General features: G+C 43.1%; 1 protein-coding gene across 1 annotated transcript in view; it reads left to right on the top strand.

Annotated features, from left to right (window-relative positions):
* The window catches only part of CDH4 (cadherin 4), an 821,769-nt gene that overhangs the window by 680,002 nt on the left and 129,048 nt on the right, over nt 1-12,719 (top strand). The window contains exon 7 of the mRNA XM_075901106.2: nt 1,577-1,749. Coding sequence (XP_075757221.2) covers nt 1,577-1,749 — 173 coding nt within the window. The remainder of the gene's footprint in view (nt 1-1,576; nt 1,750-12,719) is intronic.

The raw sequence follows: 12,719 nt of genomic DNA, 5'->3' as shown, positions 1-12,719 counted from the left end.
AAGAACAAATAATAACTCATGCAATCTTGTTCCAAGTCAATGTTCCTTTCCTCAGCCCAAGTTTATGGATCAGAAAAGTTTTAGGATACTTTGTTCTCATTCCACAAATGAGGACCAAGGTTATTGCAGAAAAACAGGACTTGCATTTATCACAGGAATTTTCACTATACATTAAAAAAAACGAAAATAGCAAAACTCACAAGGGTCTGTAGTACCATAGAGAACAGAAACAGCTTGGTTATGCAAGCTGGACAGAGTCCAGTTGGATTATGTGCACCTGCACAAGGACGTGATCCTGTTGGGGAGCTGCCTGCTAGCACCCGCAAAGGTGGTCGCTATCCAAAAAGTGAAGCAAAGCAGTGTGATTAACAGCTATACACACTGCGATGGCCAGTAGAGCTGGCTGAGTTCTGCCACCATTGTCAAAGGATCCATTTAGACTGAGCTAGAATATCTGCTGAGACCCTTGGCACCTCCTTCATGGTGGACCGTGGGTTGCCAACCATTATCTGGCTCTCACTATGCATGACTCTCAAATGAGAGTGTAATAGCGATGCCCTCCATTTTTCTATCAATTCTTGTGTGTTCCTATGGCCCGTAAACTTGGTCCATCCTTGCTTTTTCCTTTCTCTTGTTTGGGTATCAGATGACTATTTGTAAGCAGCGTCTGTCCATCATTTAAAGTTGTTCTTTCCACCCAATAATAACAAAGGTTAGGCATCAGCTGTCTGGGGGGGGGGGGGGGGGGGGGAGAAGGGTCATAAGACCATGCAGCTGCAGGAGTCCATCCAATCAAGCAACATCCTCTACCATCATAATGATAATTTCCCACTTTAACAGAACACCCTGCTGCCAAACTCCAGTGATAATAAGCCTGTCATTGCGCTCCCAGCAATATCTGGAAAATAGGCTTTTTGCAAGGCAAATGAAGAAGCTGATGATTAGCAAGAAACAAACCAATGACTCAATATGTTGCTGGCCACACATACCAAACCATTGATTTCCTTCCCTGCTGGGCAGCAGCTGTTTGGTTTGCTCTGCAGATAAGCCTTGTTTCTTCACTGAAATGGTGTTGGCGCTGCAGTGTTGGATGTTGTTACTGCAGGATTGGGGGTCATGTTGATTGAGAGTCATGCTAGAGTGGTGCATGTTAGTGGTGTATGTAGGCTGGGAACTCTGGGAGATCTTGTGCTGTTAAATCCTAGAAATAGTCTCATTGAAAGGTTACTGGGCTGATTTTTGGATGGAAAAAAGCTATCCCTCTGGGAGAAGGTACAGGAAGCTGCAGAGGGAAATTGCTGCTTTAAAACATATAAGCCTTCGAAAACACTACAAGGCTGGAGATGGTAATGGAACAGGGGAAGCTTGGTTATATATTAACATTATCCTTCCAAGGTGGCCATCCCAAACAAAATTAGTATTTTCGCAACATACTTCTTGATTAGTTAGGTAGGTTTCCAATGTGATGTTCTTAGCTATATAAGATTTCTAAAAGAAGTGCAGGTTTCCAGCTTACCAACAATGCAACAACTGTCTATTGAAAAGGTGTTTTTATTTTGTTTTCTCTTGTTTCAAGGGACCTATGTGATGACTGTGACTGCAAATGATGCAGATGATAGTACTACAGCCAATGGGATGGTGAGATACCGGATTGTGACTCAGACCCCACAGAGTCCATCACAAAATATGTTTACCATTAATAGTGAAACAGGAGACATTGTCACAGTGGCTGCCGGACTTGACAGAGAGGTGAGTTTAAAGGGAAAATATATAGATGTTTTTGGCTATCATTGATTTACTGAACAGTAAAATCCAGAGTTGGATGTGTGCCCAGATGTTCTAAAGTTTAGAGTTACTTGTTTGTATTCAAGGGTTCTGTCTCAGAGGGTATGTCTACACTACAGAGAAGTTTGAAGCTGCTGCTGTCGATCTTCCAGGGCTCGAATTAGCGGGTCTAGTTAAGAAAGCTAATTTTCTGAGAGGGATGCTCCAGTCAATACCACAATCCTGCTTCAATGAAAAGTAAGGGAAGTCGAAGGAAGAGTGTTCTCCCTTTGACTTCCTGCAGGTTAGACAGTGCCAAAAGCTGAGTTAAGCTACTTCAACTTCAGCTACACAATTAACATAGCTGAAGTTGCGTATCTTAATTCAACCGTGTCCTGTAGCGTAGACATACCCAGAGTGAAGCCATGAGGTTCAAATCTGGTTGTGACTTGGTTCTGGTATGAGCCTTTTGTCCTAATAATCAGCAAAAGTGGATAATCTTAAAAAGTGTGGGATAAGCTTAAAAGTTGGGGGGGGGGAAGAGAACCCCTTATCCCTGGAGAACTTATGACTATGGTACAAAGCTGTGGAAAATAAACTATAGAGAACAGTCTTTCACCAGCCAGAGGATGAACAAAAGTCTCTCCCATCTCTAACTTCTATGAATCTTTAAATTTTATCTGTGGGAACAATTCTAGGACCATTGGGAACATTTTCTTAAATGTAATGCTATATTCCAAACACTGCTTCGTTATCGGGTATTTAAAAATGTACATACTTGTGTTAGAGAACCAGCGTGGTCCTTGCTTACTGGTGATTACATTGATAACATTAGGAAAACATCTGCTGTATATTAAAGCACCTACATTTTTGTTTTGAGAAGCACTCTTCTCTAAATATCTTCTTTCTGTCATTGCAGAATATGCTAATTTTCCAAATGGGAAAAAAACTGTGCTAAGTCTTAAAACAACACTCCACCATCACAGATTAGCTAAAATGATCCTCACAAGTCCTTCCTGCTTTGGAAATGCACATCTTATTAGATAAAGTCAGGATGAATCCAATGGTTGACTTCCCAACCTCTCACAGAAAAAATGATCAGATTAACATAAATGCTAGGACTTCCTGTCCCCAGAATCAATCAGAAAAATGGAACAGAAAAGGAAGTGGAATGTCTCGCCCCTAAATTAAAAGCAACTTGGCTAGGCTGTGCAGTAGAGATTCCTGTCCCCAAAGTGCATTCTGATTGGCTTGGAGGAAGAAGTATTGAGAGTTGGCAACTGAACACTTTGCGATCAGCATTTCTGTCTGTTTCATTCAAACATCTGGGGCTGCCTCTTGCTTCAAGGCTTATTCTAAGGCTTCAGGATTCCAAGCTGCTTCCGTGCATCTCAGTCCAGCCTGGGAGCAGAAATCCTAAACACTGCCTCAGAGCAAGGGAAGGTGGCCGCTAGTGAACCCAGAAAGCTGGATAGCAAGTCAGCAGCAGGCAGAAGGAGGCCCTGGTGGCAGTCAGAAAGATTTGGAACGGAAACAAGGGGTGCTGGATGGAGCTGGCACAGAACTGGGGCTCACCCGAGGCACAGTGTCAGCAACCTTGAGGGAGGAGGGTCCGTGAAACAGCTGACTGAGGAGCTGGTCAGATGAAAAAAGAATTTGTAAGAGATTGGAGGTGAAGACAGGAAACAGAACTGAGGAAAAACCATAGCACTGCAGTTTGTCTCTTCCACAGGCTGATCTAGGCGACTTTGTACATATGACAAAGGGCTTTTCCATGCTCTCGCTATTTACAAAATCAGAAACTTAACAGAATCATAAGCAGATAGCTTGTTCCATGCAATGCTGGAGCCTGTTGCAGACTTATGGTAGAAGCAGTGGAACTGACAACCTCGCTGGGTTCCAGTATGGGTGGGGCCTCAGATGGAAGGGGCGGGGCTTTGGCTACTCTTTCCCCAGGCAACAGAGCTCCAGCAATGATTTAAAGGGACTGGAACTCTAGCCACCACCACTGTCACAGTAGCAGCAGTGGTGGTCGAAAGCCCTTTAGAATTGCTGAGACATGGGTCAGTTGCCCTCTTCATTCTCCCTTGTTGGTGAGTAGAAAAGGGGATATAGGCAGCATACGAATCACTAGTAATCTCCTAGGGTACGTCTAAACTACATGCCTCTGTCGGCAGAGGCATATAGATTTGTTTTTTTGGCAAAGGCAAATGAAGCCGCGATTTAAATGATCACGGCTTCATTTACATTTACATGGCTGCCGTGCGGAGCCGACAAACAGCTGATCAGCTGTTTGTCGGCTCGCACGCTAGTCTGGACGTTCCCCCTGTCGACATCAAAGCTCTTTGTCGGCAGCCACGGTAAACCTCATTCCACGAGGAATAACGGGGCTGCCGACAAAGGGCTTTGATGTCGGCAGGGGAGCGTCCAGACTAGCGCGCAAGCTGACAAACAGCTGATCAGCTGTTTGTTGGCTCAGCGCGACAGCCATGTAAATGTAAATGAAGCCACGATCATTTAAATCGCGGCTTCATTTGCCTTTGCCTATGTGTCTAATCTACATGCCTCTGCCGACAGAGGCATGTAGTCTAGACACAGCCCTAGAAATGACAGGACAACAACCAAGTACCCAAAGCTGGATCCTAAATCCTAAGGGGTGAAATCCTGTAGAAATCAATGGCAAAACTGAAGTTGTTCCCCTGACTTTTAGGTCTTAGAGACATCCTAATTGTTTAGTAATTTCAGAGGCTTAGAGGCAAAGGAAGAGCAAATCAGCTTTAAAACTCACTAGCCAAAACAATCAAACAGAAAAAAAACCAAAGGCAGAATCTTTGCTTCTTCTGCCCTCTCCCTACCCCCACACCTTTTTCCTCTACTACTTAAAAAAACTTTTAGGCCATGTATACACTGCAGAACTTGGGTGATCATTGCTGTGCTGTGATAGCTCCCTGTGTAGGCACTGCATAGGTTGATAGAAGATCTTTTGCCAACATAGTAACTCCACTTCCCCAAATAATGTTAAAGAATCACTCTACTGTTAGACCAGGTCTACACTTACCCCAGGATCGATGCTCTGGAAATCAATCTTCCAGGGTTCGACTTAGTGGGTCTAGTAAGGACCCACTAAATCAACTACTCATGGTACTCCACAGGGTCACAAAGAATAAAGGAAGTTGACAGGAGAGTTTGTCCCATTGACCTCCCACAGTGGGGACACCACAGAAATTCAAATTAAGGTATGATAACTCAAGCTACACTATTCTTGTAGCTGTAGTTACATATCTTAGGTTGACTAAGGATGTTGTATATCGGCTAATTAACTAGCCATCGACTACTTGACTAATTAATAGGCACTTCCACGTTCCTCCTTTGAAATGTACAAGAGCCCCTGCTGGGGCTCTTGTACCTTTTAAAGGAGGAATGCAGAACACCATGTGCAGACCGGCACCAGCAGGAAGTCCGGGCTGCACATGGGTGCAGCTTCGAAATGTACAAAAGCCCCCAGCGGGCTCCCCATGGCATTTCAGCAGATTCCCCAGCTGATCCTGGTTTGGCGGAAATGCTACGGAGCCCGGGATCAGCTGGGGAGTCCCCAGGTGACCCTGGGCTCCACAGCACCATGTCAAAGGGGCAGCACCACACAGCTAACCCCACTATGGCTCTGCCTTTTAAATGTATTAAGAGCCAGCAGGTTCTTAATACATTTAAAAGGCTGAAGGGCAGCAGGGGGAACCTTGCTGATAGAGGCAGCAGGGCAGGGGGAAGTGACTGGTGAACTAGTCACTTACATTTCTATGATATAGAACCTCTTTATCAGCTTACATAGTGGACATTTTACACAGCTCTAGCAATGTAAAGTGGGTATAAATGTCATTGTCACAGTCTTAGTGTAAATAAGACTCAGGTTCATATTTGAGGTCTAGGTTTATTTCGATAAAATAGTTAAATATGAGTGGTAAAGGTAAGATAAGAAAAGACATTTTTATCTTATCTAGTTCAGCATTTCTGTTGCCTCAGAGTTCCCTATGTTATACATTTAGTGCTCTCTGAGTCTTCATTTAAATATTGATATTGATAAATACTGGTTTCTCAGCAATATGTAGATAAATAAATTACATTCATTACAGTAGCCAATAAATGATCATCTTTGCAGCTCAGTTTGTGTGTCATGAGCAGTCATTCAACTGACTATCAAGATGGAAGACCTGCAAGGAATCTATTTTGAGGCAAATTCTGGTAATTTACAGCCATGTATAAACTCTGATTTCTCACCAGCTGAGGAGGAAATTAAAAACTCTAAATGTGTCTGACACTGAAGATTGCAAAATGAAAAGGAAAGGTATTAAAATATTGATAGCTTTAAAGTTATCTTACCTGATTCCCATTAATCTGGATGTAAATATGGTCACAAAACTCTGTGTCCATTCACTCATTATGCCTGTGCTTAATTGAATGGATCCCAACAGAAGATAAAGAAAATTGGACTGCACTTCATAAAAATTATTAAAGGAGGACAGGTTAGTAATAGTCTAATTTAAGCTTGTGCCTGCAAAAGGGTGAGAAGTGCCAAGGGTGGAACAAAAGAGCATCTATCTCATTGAACTAATAGAGAAATGATGGGGTTTTAGAATGTAAAGAACCAAAAATTCAAAGGCACACTGAAACACTGAAGCTAACATCAGGTTAAAATCAAACACTTACTCAAAACTGGCAAAAATGAAGCAAATATAAATGGATGGTTGGAGAACATATTAAGACAAGGGGATAAAAATCAGGCAGTGACTGGAGCATGGAATATTTGAGTTTGCAAGAAAGGCCGTAATGATATGAAATGGGCAGGACATAACCAAACTGTAAGGAAAAGATGCTTCTTTTATTTGGTTTATAGCAAGCTGATGCAAAAGTAAGTTGTTCTAGAAAAAGCAGCTAGCCAATTGCTAATCATTTTATTTGCTTAATTTAGTAGCATGTCCAGATTCCAGTCCTCATTGTTCTCATTTTGTCTGTACCACTGAGGTACATGCTGGAGATAAATGAACCAAGTGTATCCCTAACACATGGCATTGGAGTGTGCAAAAATCTCATATTTGTACCCAGGAGATAGTGACTAGGGCCACACTTAGTGTTTATTCCACATTCTCACTGAAGCTCGAAATTGTCCAGCCAGCCAGGGATCAAACCCAGACTGTCATTCTGAAGGCCAGTATGCCAACCACTGAGCTCTTGATGTAGTAATTCAACTCCACCGGCTACATTGATTTATCTTGTGGCAGGATATCTGTCTCAGCAGCACAGTAACCTTCATCAGGTCTACAGCATAGGCAATATCATCCTCTGAAGAGCTCTCACTACATATTTTATGAATGAGGACTTTGAGCATGTAAAAAAAAAATAGCAAGAGAAAAGGAACTGGCTGATTCCACACATTGCTGGCAGGCCAATAATTGTCGAGACATCTCAAATGTCATCTGGGCTTATTTGAGATAATAAGTATTTCGGCACCACAGTGCTTGAAGTGAAATGGCGCTAACTTTCTGAACTCTCCTTTTGACTGTCGCCTTTTTCCAGTGCATTCTTCTCATTTTAAAAATAAATAAAGAAGAGAGTTAAGCAGCTTCTTAAGAATTTTCAGCATGCTTCTAATTCTTTTTAAAAAGGGCTGGAGCTGTGCTGCTGCAAATGCTTTAAAAAATACATGACATCCAGTTCTGTGATTACCACGCTTGGCTTTCTGAAAATGTGATGTTGCTAGTCTCTTTCTCAACCAAGGGGAAAGATAAAAGGGAGTGCCTGCCAGCAACTGAGCTTGTGGCTTATTTTATTTATGAATGAAACAGCAGGATTTTTAGCAGTGTGGGAGGAACGGTTCCTCTCACTGCCTGGAAGATGCGGCTGACCTCTTCTCCAATACGTCTGTGGAAATTAGAATTTTCGGAGAGGCCAGGGTTTTGAAAGGGTTCGTTTATGGTGTCTTTGCTTTTTTCATGTATGGGGGTCCTTGCTATAAGTCAAAAATACGTTCCAAAAAACTTGGACTTATAGCGAAACAACTTTAAGAGGGGAACTTTTTCCCCGCGACAGACTCCCATTTAAGCAAATTGGGGGGAGTGTTTCGCACAACGTATAGCGGGGAATGGGAGGACTTATAACACATCAGTTCCTACAAACGTCAACGACTTTAGTGTGGAACGGATGAATACCAGGGCGACTTATAGCGAGGACCCCCTGTAATTCAGCTAGGCCAGTGTTGGGTTCACTTGTGCCCTTCATGGTAACTCTGCAGCAAGGTGAGAGCAATTGTCTTCTGGTATCTGCCAGAGCCTTTTCAGGGCCGGCCCACAACATTTTGGCACCTGAGGCAGGGAACTCAAATGATACCCCCATGCCCCCACGCTTGGGCTAAAACTTTGAAAAGTCTCAATTCTCTGAGTCCTAGTGCCCCCTCCTTCCTCGCCCCCCCCCCCCAGTCTGGCGCCTGAGGCAGCCTCAGTTTGCCTCATGATAAGGCCAGTCCTGAGCCTTTTGTTAGAAACCCATTGGTAAGTGTACTGGAGAATTATTGGGCTGGAGACTAATGTGCACCAGAATTTTGCTCAGTATCTGTACAGAGAAGGAGCAGGCAGAAAGGACATTGTATTTCCAGTCCTGGGGATAACCGAGGCCTTAATCAACCTCTGTTGCAAGCTAGAGCACCCATTGAGCTGCTCTAATTTACATCTTCTGGAATGACCCTCTGCACTTTATTCCACTGGCCCAGGCTTGCTGCAATGCAGTGCATTCCAGCAATGTCCCTTTCTGCTCTTGGACAGCCCTGTATACTAGCTGCAGAATGCAGATAACCTGGACTGGCTTTACAGCACTAGGGAATCATCTGTGACAGGACAATCCAGAGCAGAGCCTTATTGGCAGCTTTAATCCCCCTTTATGCCACTGAAACAGCACAAAAGGGATTTAGCATGGGGTTAGGATCTGTGTTTTTTATTTCCTTCCCTGCTTATCAGTGTGCTGCTATCCAAGTCTGCGCCGCCCTCTGTGAATAAGATTATAATAACGTTTTGCTGCAACATGATACTGAAAGATCTGGACATGATACAAGGGATACCTCAGTGAATCTATGGAGATCAGATGGCTGAGGGAGATAAAAGTAGGGACAGTGAATGAAAGGGAAAAAACGTCCAACTAGCTTCTCTGTGGTATGTGAATTTGTTTAATATTTTCATCGCCAAAATTAGCCACCTGAAAAGAACGGTAATGGCTGACAAGTTGGTCAGGGCTTGTTGCTCTTTGACAAGTACCATTAAATATGAGCTATATTTTCCATGTATTATCTGAATCCTTTGCCTTAAATGGTGATTGCTGTGTAGTAGTCCTTTCTTTCTTTCTTTCTTTCTTTCTTTCTTTCTTTCTTTCTTTCTTTCTTTCTTTCTTTCTTTCTTTCTTTCTTTCTTTCTTTCCAAAAAGATCTAAAACAACTAGGCTCAGTCTGATTTTCATGGGTCCAAAGGATGTTATTTTCCAAAATGGAACACTGAGGTCCGTGTTTTAAAAACACATGCAGAAAAATACTTCTGCAGTTGCATGCTCAAGGGGGAAAATCTCCAAATATGTTGCTTTGGTATGCTCTTGCTTTTAAAACATGTGTATATCTGTGTGTTCTCATCTTGAGTCTCTGTATTTGAACATGTGGCCTTAAGGCTTCCTGGACACTACCTCAGAGCAAAATGACTAACTACTGGAATAAACTATCAAAGAAAAGGACAGATGCTCCATCTCTGGCTGTCTTTAAATCAAGGCTGGATGCAAGATGTGTTTCACTTAAACACAACGTATATTGCACTCAAAACAGGTGAAATTCTATGGCCAGGGTTAGGAAGGATGTGAGGTTGAATGATTTAATGATCCCTTTGGCCTTAAAGGCTGTGTCCAGACTCAGGGGTTTTTTCAAAAAAAGTAGCCTTTTTTCGAAAAAAATTCACCTGTGTCTAGACTGCAGCCGCGTTCTTTAGAAATTAAATTGAAAGAACGCGGCTTTTCTTGCGACAGCGGTAAACCTAATTTCACGAGGAAGAACGCCTTTTTTCGGAAGTGCTCTTTCGAAAAAAGGCGTTCTTGAATGCAAACATGGGTTTTTCGAAAGAGAGCATCCAGACTGCCTGGGTGCTCTCTTTCGAAAAAGCGGCTTGCTTTTTCGAAAGTTCCGCTTGCAGTCTAGACGCTCTTTTTCAAAAGAGGCTTTTTTGAAAGTATCTTTCGAAAAAGCCTCTTTCGAAAGAGGCTTGCAGTCTAGACATAGCCAAAATCTCTGAACCTAAGGCATGAGGAAAAGTTTGTCTGATATTAAAATAATATGTTCTCCCCAATGCACTCTAGAGGATGACAATTGGGGCATACCAGTCCTCAGCTCTGAACTGGGTTCCCCTGTCATTCCAGAAAACTCCAGTTGAAATTTAAGAAATCATATCATTGTTATCAGGGGAGCCGACCGAGTACCTAGGCAAGGTGAAAGGCGTGGTTCTACAATCCCCTCCTAGAAGGGATAGGTCCTCAGGCAGAAGGTGCAGGGCCAAATCAGCCAGTCCTCAAGACCACCGCCCTACCCTCAGCACTACTTGGAGCGTGCTATGCCACACGCCCATCTCCCCCGGCATCCCTAAGAGTCGCCAGGAATGCTGGGCCCCAGGGCAACTACTCCCTTTAAACCTCCCCCCATTGGCTGGCCTGAACATTATCTATTTGACTGCTGAGGGAGATGATGTGCTGAGATGTGTTGGAGACAGTTTAGTTGACACAGGTTATCTTCATTATATTCTTCATTATATTTCTGGTGGACACATTTTATACCCTATTTAATAAGACCAATTTATAAAGGCCCCTTAAAGACCAGGTGGGGGAGCAAGGTGGAGGATATGTGACTCTCCACTCACCAAAGCAGCAGTGGATGAATCAAATAAAGAGGAGGAAAGTAAAGGAGCTAGTAACAGAAACATCATTCCAAAGTAGACTCAATAAGTGTGTGTCTGGAAATATGAATAAGTGGTAGGAGGATGAGTGCCGGCTATGACTCGCAGAGTTAAAGGTAGCCCTAGAAAACCCCATTCTGTCACTTACCATGGTGAAGTTTCACAGGTGCTGCCATTATAGCTGCCGGAGGAACTTTAAGTAGTGGAAGTAGGTAGAAAGAGAGAGAGAACTGGGGCATGAGCACGAGTGTCCCTAGGAAAGAGGTTTGGAGATCATAGGAGAAGCAGATCATTCACGTGAAGCAGAAGGAAAGGATAGAGAAAAAGATTCAAAAGCCGTGTCAGCTCTAAGAGCGAGAAAAGACCCACAGAAATTAGTTGGGCTCCTGAAAGAAAAGGAAACATTCCCAGGATTTCTCCTGGCTTCGCTTCGTGCTTAGAAGAAGGGCCACCCTAGCACATTCAATTATGACATCAGTAGTTATCCGTTCACAAATTTCATGCCATCAAATGAAGGAAGAAGGAGAGCTAGATGCAAACCTAATGGGCCAAAGAACAATTAGTCATATAAGCTACAAAACCTGGGAGCACAATTTGAATTTTCAGGCAAATAGCTCCCCATGGCCCTAGCTCCATTCACTACGTATAGGATCTGTGTTTGGATGCACATGCTGCTGCTATCACTACAGGTTTCAGGAAGTGAATAATATTGGCAAACACAGATAAACACTATTGAAGATAGAGCAAAACAGAGCAAAGAACGCACATTCAATCACTTACTCGGGACATACTGAGAGAGGAAACCACTTAGATGCCAGCCAGTGTCTTTGGGAGCCATTCTAGATCAATAGATCCTGGGGACATTTTAATCCTTATCTTCCCGTGGTCATGCTGATGAAAAGGAGATGCAGGGCTGCACACTTTGGACATGCTGAATCATCAGTACATCAGCCTTTCTGTTTAGCTAGAGGAGCTGCTCTTAGGTTTACATGACACTCAGTGGATGAGCCATAATCAGGTAGCTTCTGTGGAGGATTATCACAAGCATTCTTGCTATTTCAATCATACACTCTGCCTGCAACTTGCTGAAATGTTACCACCTTGGTACAACACTCACCAGACAGCAAATCAAAAGTTTCCATGCAAAACCTCCAGCCCACAGTGTATTTTATGTGTTCTTCTGAAACTTTTTTAAAAAATTGAACTTTTCTTCTATCATTTTTTGCCCTATTCAGTCTGTCTAGCTAGGGATTTATATAATTGAAGTGGTACCTCAACACTTCACATGGGTCAAGATGAACACACAGGCTACGTCTACACTGGCATGATTTTCCGAAAATGCTTTTAACGGAAAAGTTTTCTGTTTAAAGCATTTTTGGAAAAGCACATCTAGATTGGCAGGATGCTTTTCCGCAAAAGCACTTTTTGAGGAAAAGCGTCCGTGGCCAATCTAGACGCGCTTTTCCGCAAAAAAGCCCCAATCGCCATTTTCACGATCGGGGCTTTTTTGCGGAAAACACTACTATGCTGTCTACACTGGCCCTTTTGCACAAAAGTCTTTCGGAGAAAGACTTTTGCCTGAACGGGAGCAGCATAGTATTTCCAGAAAAGCACTGATGATTTTACAGTAGATCGTCAGTGCTTTTCCGGAAATTCAAGCGGCCAGTGTAGACAGCTGGCAAGTTTTTCCAGAAAAGCGGCTGATTTTCTGGAAAAACTTGCCAGTCTAGACACAGCCACAGTGTTCTCAGGATCTATCTTTCCATTCTGCAGTCAGTGAGACATCTCCTTGTTAGGTATGGGAGCAGGGTACAATTGGCAATTTTGCTGAAGGAAAGTTAGGTCGAATACATTCATGCTGATCCCTTTGAGAAGTTAGTTGTGGACCTGTTGCCAAGAAAGCTTTGTCTCCTCCATTCAGGTGTTTCACTTTTGAGGGTAACAATTCCATTGTTCCAGTGACATGCTGCTGCCATGGAAGCTAATAGGTAATCT

This window comes from Pelodiscus sinensis, chromosome 17 (assembly GCF_052426305.1).
Source record: "Pelodiscus sinensis isolate ZL-2025 chromosome 17, ASM5242630v1, whole genome shotgun sequence".
NCBI classification, from domain to species: Eukaryota; Metazoa; Chordata; order Testudines; family Trionychidae; genus Pelodiscus; species Pelodiscus sinensis.
This window is presented reverse-complemented; position numbering and strand designations above follow the sequence as displayed.